The sequence below is a fragment of the Serinus canaria genome, chromosome 1 (assembly GCF_022539315.1).
Source record: "Serinus canaria isolate serCan28SL12 chromosome 1, serCan2020, whole genome shotgun sequence".
NCBI lineage: Eukaryota > Metazoa > Chordata > Aves > Passeriformes > Fringillidae > Serinus > Serinus canaria.
Window position 1 is genome coordinate 3,571,647 of NC_066313.1, and position 18,345 is coordinate 3,589,991.

At 38.6% G+C, this 18,345-nt stretch overlaps 1 protein-coding gene across 1 annotated transcript in view; it reads left to right on the plus strand.

Annotated features, from left to right (window-relative positions):
* The first annotated feature begins 279 nt into the window (after positions 1-279).
* EPHA6 (EPH receptor A6) overlaps positions 280-18,345 on the plus strand; it is a 359,369-nt gene continuing 341,303 nt past the window's right edge. The window contains exon 1 of the mRNA XM_050972812.1: positions 280-382. Coding sequence (XP_050828769.1) covers positions 280-382 — 103 coding nt within the window. The remainder of the gene's footprint in view (positions 383-18,345) is intronic.

Sequence of the window (18,345 nt, forward strand, 5' to 3'; positions counted from 1 at the left end):
GCCACCGCTTGGAAGTTGCCGGAGCTCTCCCCGTCCCCAGCGCCGCAGCCCCTCGCGGCAGGGCGGCCGCGGGGGTCCGGCGCCCCCGCCCGCCCTCGCCCTCCGTGCTGCCGCCTGCCCCGGGAGCCCGCCGGTGGATGCGCCCGGCCCGGCCCGCGCAGCCCCGGGCGGCAGTGCAGGCAGCGCAGCCCGGCGGGGCGGCGGCGGACCCCGCCGGCCTGAGGGAGCGCGGGCAGCCTCGGCGGGCCGAGGTCGCGGGGCGCTCGGCGGGCACCAGCCATGGGGTGTGGTGAGGCGAGGGCACTGCTCTGGAGAGTCGGCCTCCTCATCCCCCTGCTGACAGCGCGCCCCGCCGCCGCCGGGCACGTCGCCAGCAACCACGGTGAGTGAGGGCGGCCGCGGGTGCCCTGCGGGGCGGGCTGCCCGCAACTTTCCGGCGGGCGAGGGCTGTGAGGGAATGGATGGAGGGAGGGAGGGGTCCGCACCTGCGGCCGCCAGCTCGGCCTCTCCCGGCCGCGGACGGGGATGCGGGACCACGGGAATGCAGGACCGGGCGCCTCCCGGCGGTCACCCCTTCCTCCGCCCCCAAAAGTTGGGGGTTTGCGGCCGGAGGAGCAGCGGGGCTCCGCTGCTATCCCCCGCTGGGGATAACTCCGCGGCTGTCGGGAGCTTTCCGCTGTCGCCCCGGGAACCCTCGGCCGCCGGGGTGTGGGAGTGAGAGCAGAGAAGCGAAAGTTGCCTCCCGGCGAGGTGGAGCGCTAGCATCATTTTATTTGAAGTGTGGGTTTAAGGTTTGCTTCGGTCCTGCCGAGCGCAGATCCTGTAGAATGGGTTTGAGGGAGCTCATCGCTCTCTCCCGAATTCATTGGGGGAATTGATGCTGGTGAGCGAACTGTTCAAAAGGTGCCTGACTGCCCTTAACACCTAATTTCTGCGTACCCTGGGCTGATTGTCTGAAAAACACCCATTTAAAATCTTGGTAACAGGTGCTCATCAGGTCGCACCGAAGACGGTATTTTAATGCTTCGAGTTGTAAGGTGTGCGTTTTAGAAAATTACCTCTGGATTAAGAAGGAAATCATGCTGTTCATAGGAATAAAAATGCATAGCACGCCCAGAGGATACAGTATTTTGTTAGGAAGAACTGAAAAAAAGAGCCCAGACCTGATTATGAAACATCATGTTACATGTTATCAAGCATCTGGATAGAGCAGAGAATTTCCTGAACTGCTTGTTTTATGTACATCTGTCTACTTAAGTTGCAGAGGATGCATCTATTCCCACAGTATGAGAAGCTTCTGTACCTTTAACATTATTTTTGCATAATTTGTCTTTTTTGAGGTTTTAGTGTGACGTGACTGAAACTATAGGAACTGAAGGGTAGCGCTAAATGTTGCTGCTGACAGAAATTGCTTTACCTGCTATGTTGGAAGGAACGTTGAAATTGACAGTGTTGGAAAGTAATGGTGAAAGAAAACAAACTGGGTTTAGTCGTGAAGTACTATCAAGTATATAGTTCATGTATTTTCATAGTTTTGTTCTGCAGTCTGTTTTCAGTGCTCTTTGTATTGACCTCAGTAACAGTAAAATCAGAGAATAAGATCTCTAGAAAACAGGGAAGAACTATAGTATGGCCACAAAGCCCCTGTGCCATCAGGATGAGTTATGGCAAGGACATTCCAAATTAGTATGATTCCTTTACCTCTCCCATGCTAAATTTTATGAATAAATCCAGTTTGGAATTGTAGATCCTGCAATCATACCAAGACTGATTTTTGCCTTTTCTTCTGTCTTGGAAGACATCAGACTCTCACAGTGGCACAACCCAGTTTTCCTTTGATGTCACAAGCATTAGTGCATGCTAATGTCTGCTGCATTATCACAAGGCCTAACACCACACATGAATACAATAAAATATATATATATTCTTGCGGTTGTAGGATAGCTAGGGCAGCATAACAGGATCAATGGCAAAGAGTTTTATCAATTAATGCAACTCAGTTTTGGTTTCCAAACCAGTATTTGATATTCTGGGATTAGATTAGTAGTGTTTAAATAATGTTTTAAAAGTGTTTTAATGGTGTTTTTTAAGGATGGGGAAGACAGTTTCTAAAAGTCTGTCAGGGATGAAGTGGTTTCTTGATGTTGATGTAACTTTTCCTAACAAGTTCAGGTGTTCTGGTGTTGGCTGCAGATAGTACTGGTGAATTTCCTAACTTCTGAGGAACTTCTTTTTCTTCATGTTGCTTCCAAAATTCAGTAAAACAAGTAGCCTCCTACCCTTGGTACTGCCATATCGCCATAGAAATAAAATAGTGATAACTCAACAAATCCCAAGTGAACTGAAAATGGACTGAATTAATACAGGTGCTTTCACACACACCCCTCCACCTTGTTAATAAAATGCTAGCAAAATAGGTCTGCTTTTAATGATAACTTTATCTAAATTTTGGAATTGAAGGAAAGGAAATTGCTACAATAAAAATGTTGCCTATTGTGTAAACACTTAAATGTGGAAGGTTAAAATGCCAGTTACTAATACTTGGAATCCCAGTTGCAAAGAATTTTTAAGATCTTGGGAGGAAACATAACTTCTTTAAATTTTCCTAAAGTGATATTTTCAGCATGCTCATCTTGAAAGCATCTTCAATAATTGTTGTTGGGTTTCCACTAATAATTATTATAATGATATATTAACTTTGCTCTCTGGTATATTTTGCCTTCCTTTTGGGTGTAGAAACTTACCAGCATTTATAGTAAATTGCAAAGGAATGTCTTGTTTCATCTCTTGATGGTTTGGGTGAAAAGGATGGAAGGAGAATAGGTTTATTAATCTGACTTGGTAAGCAGACAGCCCTTCCACTTCATACTTAATGGTTTGTTTCCTATTATTAAAGAAGGATTTTCAGAAAAATAATATACTCTGGTCTTATAAATTGTTATTACAACCATGTTGGGATTAATCTTTTTTGGTCTTGTCAAACAGAAAGAAATAAATATATATTTTTTATATAGCTGTAAGGCTTTTAGGTTGTCATTCTTCACCCAGTAAATCAATGTGTGGTGTCTTAAAGAATTTGTAGCAAGGCAGGCACAAACAATAGTATTGGCAGGGAAGTAAGCTTACTCATTCATCTTCATGGAATGGTCAGTTCAAAAACATATTATGACCATGCCAAGAGCTAATTTTTACGGCTCAGAAAAACCCTGTAGGGTTTGGAATTGCACAGGGGGAGTAACCACTGCAGTGTGTGGCAGAACTGCTTGGAACAGAGGGCTCAGTTAATGGTGGAGGTTGAGTACTTGCATGTTCATACAAATTTCCAGTGGTTGTACCTCACATCCAGTATGAACAGGCTGCTGTGCAAGGTTTCAGCGTGCTGTGGTGTAGCTTTGTTCTTTGCTTTTCAGAACACTATGAATTGGGCAATTGCTGTCATTCCTAAAATTACAGGTAATGGCACCTGACCTGTGCAGCTCCTTGTGCAAAACTTGTGGGAGCTTTCAAGATAAAGGTCACACCAGGTAATGGCTCAACAGTTTCCTGTGCTAGATGTGCACACATAAATTTTTCTACACGTGTATTTGTTTCCTTGTATATATCAACCAGAAAGAGTTTCTGTACCCTGGCTCCTTTCAGGTTGTATCTGCCATTATGTATCACCAGACAATTAATTCCTGAAGCCAGCTATAGAACTTGTAGAGTTTATAATGAGTCATATCTATTAGTGAGATGTAAAAAAGCTGTTGCTTTTTCAGTTTCCAGGTATCATTACTTCTTGTCAGGTTATGCAAGCGTGGTCTTTTTATTCATACCTCTAAAAGGCACCTGCATTCATTTTTCTCCTCTTACAAAAAAGGAGTTGAGGAAAGAAATATTGTCAAATGTCAGTTCTGAAGTTCATACAGCCTTTATTTTCACTATGATTACACTTGATGTAAATTGGGTGGCTCAAAGTAGGTTATAAAGCTTTTTGATTCTGGTAGTAAAATATCAGGTAGATTACTAATGACCTTGAGGTATTCATCAGTTCAAAGAAGTTGGCTCGTTTTCATTCACATATTTATTTTTACAGAAGTGCAATCTAGGCAGTCTTTCTGAATACAGAATTCAGATTTTTTTTTCTGTAGCAATAAGGAGACCAAGGACTAAGTGTGGAGAGATTGAAATTCTGTCTGAATGAAGCTGATGTTTTACTGCTAGGAGATATCTCTTACTTTGAGGACTTAAAGTACTGTGGAAAGGCCGTGCTGCTGCCTGTGTTGTGCTAGTTCTGGGGAATTCTGATGTTCAGTTGTCCAGCTCATGTTTTAATAACCATTTACATCATTACAGAAACATGAGAAAGTTAAATAAACAAAATGAGAAAGTTAAATAAACGTAGCAGTAAATGTGTGTCATTCCCTTTTCAGCATGTAGATAAAATCATGAGCAAAATCATATTTTAGTTTCAAGTTCTTAAGAAACTTTTAACAATATTTTTAGCCATGTGTAAAATCTCACATCCATATGGACTTGTGTGCTAATGAAGGCCTGGGAACCTCTGCAGTTGTAGATATGCATGAAATTACTCATTATCCAAGAGCCTCCATTTGTATGCCATGAAATGAACAGATTTGCAATTAATGGTTCAGGATACATTCCTGGTGTTGTATTTGACAGTACTAAGGGCTATCTGGATATTTTGTGATTTTTTTTTTTTTTTAGACAAATGAGAATGATTGGTATGGAAATACTAAATATTAAGAAATGCATAGCTTAAGCAGATACAGTTTACAACCAAATCAGTACAGTAGTTTTAATGTAATTTGCGAGAGTGAAAACACCACAGAGAAGCTGAAGTGTTTCCTGAAGTTTACCAATTTAACTCTCTGGTCAGACATCATTTCCTCTGAGAGGTCAAAAAGTTTACTGAGGAAAAAGAGGGAAGGAAAAAGCATACAGGAAATTGAGTTTTTCTTCTTAAAATCTCCTCTCTCTTTCCAGATAGATACTTTTAGATCTTAACTCTGCTTGAGGGTTTCTTTAGGATATCTGATGTTAAAATTTTCACTTGAGAATTTTAGAAAAGTCAAAAAGTTCAGCAAGTTGTTTTTCAGTATGTTACACAGAATGTATGTCAGTATCCAAAAATGTCAGTATCCATTTTGTTGACTTTTTTTTTTTTTTCATGAGAAGTCTAATGTTTAAAAACCTCACTTAACTGATTGGGGATATTGAGAAAATTATGCATGTGTACAATATGGGAAGGATTTGATTGTTCTTAGATCCCAAAATGGCACAGCTGGGTTAGGATCTATTCCTATTCCAGCTGTGTGTGTTAGCTGGAATGTTTCATTAGGATCCTTAGCTTTCCCCAACATGACGTTGATACAAAGATGAGGCTGGCCTTGTGTTTGATATGCCCCTTAACATGCTGAACTCTGTGACAGAGAGAATGATAAAATGGATGAATTATTTATCCATAATCTATCCTGATCCCCAGAAGCCATGTTATAATGCAGGAGAGGTCAACAAAAAAACTGTATATTGTGAACAATTTGCCTTCAGAATCTGGTTTTTAACTTGTAAATGATATGTCAGTCTTTATGATAAGGTGTTAGAACTGAGAATTACTGCTGAAAAGATGTCTCTCACATGATAAAAACACATTTTTTTTTTCCCCAGGATTTCTTTCTGGACTATTAAAAATTATTAAAATTAATCAGTGAAATTATCTTTAGCTTGTTTGTTTCTCATAATCCCCTCAGTCTTCCTAGGACTTATTCCATCTTTTCTTATTTTAGTTCCAAGGATGCTTTCATTATCAATATTGCAACACCTTTTGTGTAGGTCAGCTATTGATCATTACCACATCTAAGACCCAGTCTGTTCCAAATAATCATTAAGGAGAAGTCACTTCAGTTAATCCAGCAGCCATTTGTGACCTCAGTACTAATTTTAATGTACAGAGCAAAGCTTAGAGACCAGCCTTGTCTTTAAATAAGCTGCATGTTCTATATTAGAAGCTGGCTAATCCATCATATTAAAAAACCCAAAAAGCCAAACCAAAACAAAACACAAAATTATCTCAACAAAGCCTCCTAAAGATTTTTATAGTTAGTAGTTCTGCTGATTTGTCTCACCCATACAGCATAATACTTCTTGAAGTCAGCATTTCTCTCACTTATTGATACTTGTGTTTGGACTAAATTCTGTCATCCTGTTAAAAAAAAGTGCTGAATACCTTGATAATTATTAATTAGAGATTTGTTAGTTTTAAGAAAGGAAGGTATTTTAATTATGCTGTAGATAATTTTGTAGATAATAAAAATTCTCTGCCCAAAAAATGCATGGGTATTTCTCCCAGTATGGTTTATGATACTGTACAAACAGTTTTCTGCTCTTTAAACAGTTGTTTTACAATAGGTCATAGTACTCCTCCACCTTCAAGCCAGCAGTTACTATTACTTTCTTTAATGGATCTGTTCACTTTCTACGTATATAAAGCATCAGCAGTTACTCTGTGTTTTTAAAAACAGTTAGGGGTATTTTGGTCTTTAAGACTAGATTTTAAAAATGCTGTAATACTATTTACATTTCTTTTGACAGTCAAGTAGGGTCAGGTGTTTAAAATTCAAAAGCACTTATTTCATGAGATTAGATTGAAAATAAAATTTCCTTTCTGTAGAACAGTCAGAGGATTTAAAATGTACTGTGTCTCGTCTCTCAATAGAAATTACTGGTTTGTGTTTAGGTAGATTTCTGGGAAGCTGGCAGATTTTTTTTTTTCCCTCCTGAGAGATGGTTTTGTTTGCTGTCAGTTGACTAAGTCCCAGACACTCTTTGAAGGTGTCTGGTATTTGCTGACAGATTCTCCAAGAGGAGCAGCATCCCGTTAATGAGGGGAGGTGGGACAGCACAAGCAATACTTAGGTGAGAAGCAGTGACATAAATGCAGCAATCTAGAGGGAACATTTTAATCTGTGGGTATGTTAACTGAACTGATAGAACAGCTTTCCGTGATGCCAACGTGTTTTTAACATTGCACAGGATTTAGATTGAAACAGTGCTGTGACACTTCAGTGCAGAAGGAAAGGTGGGCAGCAGGCACCATGTGTAACAGCCCCCTGTGGAGGTGCACACACACAATGAGGACACAGTTAAAAGGTGAATTTGCTGGGAGCTCCACTGCCTCAACCCACTTAATGGCTTCCGCACCTAGAACAAAAGGGGAAAAGTCACATACAGCAAACAGTATCATTGATGCATGTAATGAGTGATTTGTTTTGGCTGGGGACCCTTGGTTAAGAGTGCACTTGCTGCTGTAATTTGTATTCTCTGACTGCTGGTTGCTTCTTGCTTAAAATAAAGGAATAAAAGAACAAATTAGAAAGCATTCCGTAAGATAATGCACTAGCATTTTAATTTGGGTAAAAGTGACATTCTTCCTGAATGTCCCCAGGCTAATTTTCTCAGTGGGTTTCACTTGCTGGTTTAAAATAAAATTTTATAGGAAAAAAATTTTGCTAAAATTTAGAATTGTTCAAATATATTTAGGACATAGAAAAAAAATCAAAGGGGACTTTTCTTCTCTAGTGCTTCTAGTATTTCTGGCTGAAAATTGATTGCATGGAAAACATTTGGATGAAGGATTCATATTTCAAATTCTGGTTTGAATTCAGCGCTTTCTGCTAAACAAAGTGGGACCATACAAAATCGCACAGTGTTTTACTCTCTGTGTGTGGCTGCTGAAGACCTTTGAAAAGGAAAGCAAGGGAAATGCAAAACCTTCATCTCTGGTATATTGCTTTAGTTTGTATTGCAGAATTTGCTAAACACTTCCATGCCACAATGATACAGGAGAAGCACCCATTTAGAGGGTTATTTTAGATTTATAATTTAGTTTATTGGACTTTATTTTTTAGAGGACCATTTAATTTAGGTAATCATGGATACTGTTAGCATTTAGGAATGGAGAAATGTGATGAGAGCTGTGGCACACAAGAGCTTCTCAGCCAAACTCTCTTTCAGCCTCCATCAGATTCAATGGGAACACAAACTCTGTTGCTGTTGAGACAGCTGTAGGAATGCTTAACCCTGTGATTTTGGTCTGTGGTAAAAAAGTTATTAGGTTACAGATTTCCAGACACAGAATTTCAGAGAGTTAAGCAAATTCTCTTGAGAAATATTGATACACATCTCAAGGTAAGGGTAAGAATTTGCCTTTGTGAGATGGTGTTGTTCTCAAAGAAGGAGTGATTGGGTGCACTACAAAGAGGAAAAATGGTCCACTGGAGACAGGTCCACTGTCTCCAGTGGACCTGTCTATATCTATTTCTTCAGATATAGAAGCTGCATCTGAAGAAATCTGGGATTACAAAAGGCAACCAGGTGGTATTCCAAGTCATTTCAGTGGTTGCTCTTGATGCAGATGAATATAATGGTATTATATAGTCCAGTTTTTCTACTGTTTATCTAGAGGGCATCTCATCTAGTGTAGAAAGATTAATGCTGGTGGTTGGAAGGAATCCAGCATTTTTTGCCACTGTTGTTTAATCCAAGGCTTTGTGCAAACTTTAGGCTGCATGCAGAGCTCTTTTTTTCAGTGTAGGATCTCTTCAAAACTACTGTTCTTTTGAGTAATCCTTTCTGTCTGTATAGCACTGATCTGAGAAGAGTTAAAGGCCAAAGCTTTTACTTCAGGTGACCAGTTTGTGACACCCAGTGCAAATCCCAAAGAATTAGTTTTTGATGTGCTCAGATGTAGGTAGCAGAGGTAGACACAGCACCCTGGCTTTTGGTGTGGTCCTCAGTGAAACTTGTTTTTTTTTTTTTGTGTCTGTAACTAAGTTGTTCTCTGCTAGGAACACTGTCTTCCTGTTTTAAAAATCCGTGATATACCAAAATTCAGTTTCTCAAAATGCTGACTGCAAATGAAGTAGGTTTGTCCCTCAAAGACAAAACTACTAAAAGTAGTACTAAAGACCTGAAACCTTCTTGCCATTTTGTGTACTTGGTCTCTTAAAGCCTTCCTGAGGGCAAGGTCTGAACTTCCCAGCAGGAACCTCGGCCAGCTGGCCCTGGGAAGGAGCTGTTTAACTCCCTGTATCATGGGAACCAGCTCTCTTTGATGGAAACTCTGAGCCACAGGGACTATTTCAGCTCTGGCTTTTCTTGACTTTTGGGTGTGGTAGTTGATAATCCCATTAGTGTAAAAATGTGAGTAATACAAACTTTCCTACTAGAAATTCTGTATTTTGAAAGGTTCATTTTTTTTTCTCTGCCTTTTCACATATCATTCACATAGGGTGCTTTATTTAGACTGACAGTGCAATCCTCTACGACATCACCTGAATTACTTAAGGGAAGAGAACTGCCATCTTCCAGGGTACCAGCATAAGATAACAATGAATACTTTCACCTTACATGTAGTTTACATTCAGCAGCAAAGGAATTTTGAAACTTGCATGCTCCATGTTCAAACTCCATGTTTAGAAGGCAAAAAACTCTGTTGGAAGTTAATTAACAAGAGACAAAACCATAGACGAGGCAAACGGAGGTCACACTTGTAGGGAGTTTGCTGCTCTGTTACTTTCTCATGGTTTCCCTTTAGTATCACTAAGCACATTAAAAGTTCCAGTAATGCTCATCCTATTTACTTTACCACTAATAATTTGCCTTTACAAATTTTATAACAAGTAGTTTGGATAGTAAGTAATGCCCTGAGGCCTTACCATTAGTAGGTTTCCATTGCTTTAAAGCAAATTAGGAAATTATTTTTGAATAGCTCTTATCTGACAGATGCATTTTATACTTGAGAGATGTGCCTGAAGAAATTAAAGCTGATGGAAATTTGTGTCATAGATGAATATTTTGAAAACAAAAAAGATGATAAATAATAGATTAGGCTTGATTAGATGTTGACATTTAGAACTGAACATAGATTATGTTAAAGGTAGTGACAACAGACAGTGTTCATTTTGATTTGCATTTGTCCCTTCATTTGTGGTTCAGGTGCATCATGGGACACACATTGTAAAGGTTAATGGATAAATTACCATATAGCTCATCTGACTGTTCAGGCTTCAGCCTGGAGGGCTGGATGGTTTATAATCTACTTTGTTTTATGTGAAATAGCAATTGTTTCATTTTTTTTCTATGAAATTCTGAATTGCTTAAGTGTTTAGATGAGCCCACCCCTACAGCTTCCAAGTTTTGATAAAATCACTAAATCATGGTGTGGTTGCATTGACAGAAATCTTGGCCTGGTCTTTGTTTCCTCTCCCGAACTGTGAGTATTATTTCCATGTTATTTGTGTAAATTTGAAATGTGGTCCTTTGATTAAAATGTGTTCTTAAAACCCTGAAGATACTTGGCCCAAGTATCTTCTTCACTTCAAAACAGGAGTTTTCAATGTGCTCTGTTATCAGATAATTTGCATTAGTGTCCCCTACAGCTTTCCTTACCCTCAGTGTGGTTAGTAACTAAATGTGTCAGTGTTGGTGGAATCAAATGACTTCATTTTTGTAAGGTATTCACCCTTTAAGTTGGTTCCAGTAATTCACCTGAAATTCCAGAAGTAGGAATAAATGAATTAATGAAAAAATCCCCTAACAGCCAGTTTCCCTGCACAAAAATATTTACTGTATGTCCATTTGCAAACAATCATGGCTGAAGTGAATCATCTGGAACTGCACTAAGCTGTGTAAATAAAATCAAGGGTACACTGTAATTCAAAGATGCAGTCTTTGGTTTCTATAAAATAATACCCTTCAGTTAAGCATTGCTTAGTTAAGGGTCTTCTTTTCTAGAGTGTCTGTAGGAAAGGAGAAAGTTAATGAGTTGATGTTCAGTCTGTGTAAAGAGGAATTGAAGACCTGCTCAGTCTTTTGCAATAATTTATTTTGCCTTTAACTGTAATTTTGTGTTCTTGAGTCTCTCTCTAGCCCAAGTGATTCTTTTTCTGGTATCTGGTGTTTCTGTCTCCAGATGGGATGTGATTGCACTGAATTCAGTGAATGCATCATCCAAACTACCTGATTATTTGAGCTGCCAGGTAGTAGCTCAGGTTGACTTCACAGTTATTCAACATGGACAAAAAAAATTACTTGGAATATTTGGGTTTTGGGGCCTTTATTGCATGGGATATACATTAGAAGTTCTTTGATCTGGTTTAAATTCAGAGAAAATTATGAAAAGAAATGAAGAAATAGTCTTGCCATGACATGCTTTATGAATAAAGGAAAATTATTTTTGGTGAGCTTCACAGAGGTAGTGTTCTTTGAGCAGAACATTTATGCAGTTGTGAGGCACATCAGTATGATTTTCATTACACTAAAGTAATGAATTTTTATGACTGAAGCTAAAATAGCAGTGAGCCATCCTTTATTCAGATGGTGAGATGGAACAGTACATTTCTGATAAGGGAGAGGAGGGGAAGAAAATAGGAAGAAGGAGGAGAAGATAAAAAATAACCTAATTTTCCTGACTTTCTTATGTGAATATTGTAATTTACAAAATTTTAAGTCCAGCCTGGTGGTAAAATAAAGTTTATATAACCATATGTCATCTATAGCTGTAAGCATAGAGATTTGTAGACTCCAAACAGGTCCAACAGCTTTTAAAAATGTACATAATTTAAAAAATATTAAAAAATTAAATTAATTCCAATGTTGGGTAGGAATGAAATGTTATCAACTTGAGTCCATTGATTCTATTTTTATTGCTGAAAACTGCTGCAGTTCATAAAATGCACTTTTACAGGCTATTAGTCCATAATGTGGATTATGCCCTTTGGACACTTACGCTGAAGATAAATGCAGTAGTTTGGAGAGATCTGTATTGAAATTCTGTGAAGAGGGTTCAGTTATTGTTTAAGTTCTTTTTACTGTGAGCCAAAAGCAAATAGGTTGGAGGGAGAGGTGACCCTTGGCTTCCAACAGGAAATGAAATTAGCAGTGGAAGGGTCAGTCTGTCATTCAGCAATTTGCTTCATTTACGTATAGGTGAGGAAAATAGGTTGCTGAAGCATTACTGGCATTGAAACCCTCTTTTAATTGTTCTTGAGAGAAAGAATTTTATTTGCATTATAGTCTTACCTGCCAAGATTATTTACACTGCAATAAGGGGCTCTGTAATACAGGATTGGGAAAGAGCTTTGCTACACAATCAAATGCCTCCAGTGATGCTGTGTAAAATTATTAATTTTCATCTTCAGTCTAGTTAAGCCATGTTCCTTCATTGCTCCTGTTCTGAACTTCAGTGCTGTGAAATTCAAATACATTTCTGGGCTGCATTTATTAGTGAGTGGTGCTTATTCATTTATGCTTGTGCTGGCTTGGTCTCAAAATTCAAGAACACCTTTCCATTCTCATTTTTTATCCCGCTCACTATTGTAGGAGAAGTCACATCTCTTCTTTTGGGTTTTGGTGTGTGGTTTTCCTCTGAGAGAAAACCACTCAAGAGATTTCTGATCTCTGTGACAGTTACAGTTGCCTGTGCTTATTCTTCATCCTGTTTAATTCACTATTTCTTGAAAAAAAAAAGAGGTGGCTAGAACCACATACAGCTTTGGTGGTGGGATTGCTCTGGTACTTGTTGCAATAGTAGTATTTTTGTAATTCTGAATATTGGACAGTTGTTGTCTAGTTCATGGGGGTCCCAGGCTGAGGGAAGAGACGAGAATCTTGACTCCATGTTTCAGAAGGCTTGATTTATTATTATATGATAGATAATATATTAAAACTATACTAAAAGAATAGAGGAAAGGATCTCACTACAAGGCTAAGCTAAGAATAGAAAGGAATTGAAAACAAAGGTCTTCTCAGACCGAGACCGGCTGGACAGGTGAACTGTGATTGGCTCTTAATTGCAAACAGCCTGATGGGGCCAATCACAGATTCCCCCTGTTGCATTCCACAGCAGCAGGTAAGAATTGTTTACAGTTTGTTCCTGAGGCCTCTCAGTTTCTTCAGGAGGGGAGAAATCCTAAGGAAAGGATTTTTCATAAAACATATCGGTGACAGACAGTTTCTGTGATTTTTTTCTTTCATTCCCATGTTGTTGGATTGGTCTTTTGTTGGCTTGTCAGCAATTAATATGCAGATGTCTTATTTTCTCTGGCCTCTTCTAGATTCCCATTTCATGAAAGGAATTCTGCTTGGCTCACTTTGGATTGTCTGATAGTTTATATTTAATGTCCTTCCTTCCTTAATATCTCAGAAAATAATTACTCCTTTTCTTTGCATAGCCTCCCTACCCTCCCCCACCCCATAGTGTTTCAGCCTTTAGTTGAGTTGACAGTGCCTCCCAACTTTTCCATGGAAAAAACCCCATTAGACCAAGCCTATCCTGGACAAGGAAATTACTTCAATAACAAATAATATCAGTCTCATTACTTATTTTTGAGGAATTGCACCACAAATTGCCCACGTAAATCTATTTGTCTCAAAACCATGTCTTTTTATGAACTTGCTCACATCTTTAGCTCTGTTTTTAAAGCAGCTAAAAACTCTTCAATAGCTTGTTTTAGTTTCCTAACCCAGACTTATTCCTGACATTCATTTATACTATGAAAAGTACATGATAAGCTTAAATAGTCAATACCAATATGGTGTTGTCACACAAGCAGTAACTTCATTACATCTTAAAAGAAAATATAAATAATTTTTATAGATTCAAAACACTTATTGGTTTGTATAATTCTGAATAAATGCTGAAAGATGTACTGCTGAAAGTACATTGAATGAAATTATCCTCAAATTCAGCTGTAGTTTTACCTTAATGCATTATAATTCAGATGTCAGCTTTTTCTTCCATAATTTGATTCTACTTGGCTATTAAGATTGCTCAGTGCTTACTCTGTTTTATTGCTCTTAGATGAAATAAATTAAGGTGTGTAGCAATATAAAAGATAATATTCATTGTTATAAATTTGGTATTTACACAAATGAAACATCTTAAATTCCCTCTTCATCTGTTTTAAATTAAGTATGAGATTTAAATCACTTGATCTGATTGAGAGCAAGCATGGAAAATGAAGGGACTGTGGGCAATCAAAAAAGCACTCTGAGATTCTGATCAAGGCATTCATTACTGGTGGTGGGAAACAGCACTAAACAATAATTGATTGCATTACGGACAGTGTAGAGAAACCTGCCATGAGAAAATATTCTATTCATAGGCTGAGAATGATTTTGAACAGGTGGAAAGTGAGAGCAATAAGTATTTCCAATTGCTCAGGTATGATGGTTGTAAAAAAGGAGCCTTTGGATCAGTCTGGATTTATGAACTTTGTGTGATAAATTTATATTCAATTTTAAATGCTATCCCCCTTTACAGTTGCTCTTTTAACTAGGGATGTAATCATATACCTAATTTTAACCATAAAACATTCCTTTTAACTCTTATTTTCTCCATCTGACTTCTTATAATCCTCAGTAATTATTTTTATAGGCAAAAAAAAAAAAAAATCAACCCCATACATGAGGTAAAAAACCACTTGGATTGAAATTATCCATAGACCCAAGAGTCTCAATTAAATCTATGCTAACTCTCTCAAGGATGTTGTTCACTCCAGAATAGCTCTATCATTACTGAAAATGAAACCTTGCTTCTTGCAGACAGCTTTCTGCCATGCAGTCTGAAATGTGAATTGAAGACAGCTTCAGTTGTCTTAGTTTTTAGTGTGTCTGGCAAATTGCTGCATTTTGAAAGACAGTGATCTGGATTTTTACACAGATCTGTTACTTACAGTGATTTAGAACTTTACACTAATCAGTTGCTGATGATATATTTTGGATTCTTGCTGCAGTTGTAGTGACAGGTTGTTTTAATGGAAGCAAATCTATGCAAAACCTGTTAGCTGCTTCCATTCTCCAACTCCTGCCACATTCCTGATGTGCAAAGAATAATAATGTTTCTTTTTAACAGTCGGTGTTCATTGTCTTCCTGTACAACCTCTAAATATGTTGCCACTTCTCAGTACCCATCCTGACTCTGTAGCATTATCCAATCCCTGTTTTCCTTCAACTCCAGTTCTGCCTTCTGTTGTGAAGATTTTTTGGCTTTTCAGCATAACATCTCTCTTCCTCTCTGGTTTAAATTGAAAGAGGGTAGATTTAGATTGGATATAAAGAAGAGATTCCTTACTGTGAGGGTGGTAAAAGACTGGCATAGACTGCCCAGGGGAGCTGTGGCTGCCCCATCCATGGAAGTGTCCATGGACAGGTTGGATGGGGTTTGTAGCAATCTGGGATAGTGGAAGGTGTCCCTGTCAATGCAGCTGGACTAGATAATCTGTGGAGGACCCCTCTGACCTGAACTGTATTTCCATAGAATTCTGTAACTCTATAGAGTTATAATTCTATAACTCTGTGGTATGCTGGATAGCCCTCCCAGACAAACCTAGCATTTTCATTATGTTGTAGTCTTCAGATAGGACAAAAGAATATTTTTTTTTTAAATTATTGAATTATTGCCTGTTTTTTTCCCCTTAATAGAGTAACTCATCTCCACAGTCGTGGTGCTGTTTCTGGCCTTCTCTTGTTTTCTGTGCTCAGACATTTCAGGCAGAATGGCAAAAGAGGAAAAAAAAAAGGTTTTGAAGAATAACATCATTGAGCACTTTTTTATTCAAACATTTCCTTTGTGGTAGTCATTGAAATATAAAAGTTCCTGTTTTCTTCACTGGCAGTGTGCATGTATTATTATATAGTCTATATTTGGCATTGCCTGCAGAGTCCCTGGGCAGTGCTCCAGCCATCCTCAGTGACATTGCTCTTGCATCACTGGGTTGTGTAACAGGCACTTAAGTCTCAAGTAGCCCTTTGAAGCGGTGCTTTGAGCTAAGTCCCAGAGAGCTGCTGCCTTTCCAGCACTTGACTACTGATGCAATGCTGTACCTGTCTAAATTACCTCTTGCACTACAGAAAATCTGGAAAAGAACCCTTAAAAAATGGAAAAGCAGTCCTTTTACTTTCACTTCTTGATATGAAATCAGAAAAAATAGTTTATTTTATCCAATTAGATTTTTTCATGTACAAAAGGAAAATGAGGCTAACTATATACTGTGAAATAGGAGTCCAGTTACTCAACAGTTTACTACATGAATAATGGCATTCTCAGATCTATTTAATACTCTTCAGTTATCTTTGAAATTTAAATCTGGATGAATGTGTATTAAAAGCATATCATTCAAAGCTGAAAGTCTCAGCATAGTAGAGGTGGGTACTCCATGCTGTCCAATATTTTAAAGTAATTTGATCTTTGGTTAGATAGTCAGACTTATTTCCTGTCAAGTAAGTGACAAGATGCTGTATATTTATTTGTTTATAAGTTAAAAGTATTGCAAACCTGATTAATACAGTTGAGCCTTCATGTTGATGTTCCACTGTATGTAAAGAGATCAAGAATTTTTAAAGCCACTGATTATTGATATGTACTTTACAGCCTGACCTAGCACCTGTAAAATGTTCATGCTGTGAAAACCTGGTGCTTCACACCATAAATTATAAATGAAGAGCTAGTGGAAGAAGGCACAGACTGACAAAGTGGAACAGAGAATTACAAAGCTCAAAAGCATTAAACTGACTGGCCATGTAGATATTTAATCAAAGGAGATAAGAAATGTTTTAACATCATGAACATAAAACTAGGAGATATCTCTGGAAATATTTGTCATGAGAGTAACAAAACTGCTTTCTAAGAGTTGCATTTATTTTGGTATATTTTTGAGGTTCTGCATTAAAATAAAAGAAAACGTAATATAGCCAATTGTCAACTTCATTTTCTGAGTTGCCTTTCTGTTCCATCCCGGAAGGTTTTTTTCATATAACTTCTTCTAAACTCCTCCTCTGTACGTCATGGTCACTTTCCAACTATGGTAGTAAGGTCGAGTGTATTAAATATTTCCTTTCTCAGGCAGGTAACCTATCAAACAAGCGATATCACTTCAGGAAGCAAAGGAGAAAAACCGATCCATTTGCTTGAGATCATCTTGCACACTTGAAAGTCGTGGCTGCTTCTGCTTTGATATGCCCACAGCTTGTAGCTCTACTGATGACTTTCCCTATCTACTGACAGCCAAAGTCATTACTAACAACATTACCTCTACCCAGCAGAAAAAAAAACCCAAATGTAGCCTTAATAGTCCTCTTCTGCCCTTTGTATGTCACTTGCATTCTTGGGTGTCATTGTTTGTAAATTGCAAGTACAAGGCAGCCACTTACTCAATCCCTCAGGTGGGATGGGGAGGAGCACCAAAAAAAAAAAAAAGTAAAAACCTTATTGGTTGAGTTAAGAACAGGTTAATAATAGAAACAAAGTAAAATGTAATATAACGATAATAATAATAATAGTAATAATGGTGATGAAGAAGAAGAACACCAGTTGGAAGTAAAAAGAGAGATAAAACCTAAGGAAAGCAAGTGATGCACAATGGACCTGCTCATCTCTCACTGTCCAATTGTCAGCCTGTTCCCGAGCACTGATCAGCCCCTCACTCTTCAGGTAACACGCTGAGCATGATGTTCTGGGGTATGGAATATCCCTTTGGCCAGTTTGGATCACTTGTCCTGGCTATGCACCCTCCCAGCTTCTTGTGCACTGAAAGAGCGTGACACACTAAAAAGTCCTGGACTTGGGGAGAGCATTACCAAGCAACAACCCAAACATTGCTGTATTACCTTTGTTCCCATACTAAATCTAAAACACGGCGCTGCACCAGCTGCTAAGAAGAAAATTACCTCTGTCCCAGCCCAAACCAAGACTCTGGGTCAGTAGGGAAATCAGGGAGCATGTCTTACTGTTTTAGTAGGAAATAATAACTCCATCCTGTTTGTGTGGCAATGCCATAGGTCTGGAGTGGATAATAATAAATGTCCTGTCACTTCTGAAGGCCCCATGTTTTGTGGATGAATTCTGAGTTGTAGTTCAGAGTACAGCTCTGCAACAGATGAGCATTGAAAGCAGCTGTGCTTTCCCACCCTCTGTACCACTTCTAAGAGACAAGTTGAACTTTGCTGTTGGCTGAGAAAATCAGGCAACTCAGGATCTGCCATTTGTGGGCAGAATGTTTGCTTTGCTTTCTGCATTGTAGCTTTTCAGCCTGCAAAATAAGGATGACCCCATTTCATTTTTTATGATGTAAAAATATGAACTGGATGTAGGTAAAATCATATTTAGTTGCTGGAGTTAAAAAGTTGGGCTGAGCTACAGAAATAGTAGAAGATGGTTAGAGAATGGTAAAGAGTCTTTGGCTTCAGAGGGTGGTTCTGTGCAGTGCAGAAGAAACCTCCTTCCTGTTTCATGTCTGGAACTTCCCTGACTGTTGTTTCCATGTCTGATTTGCCAATGTGAGGGTT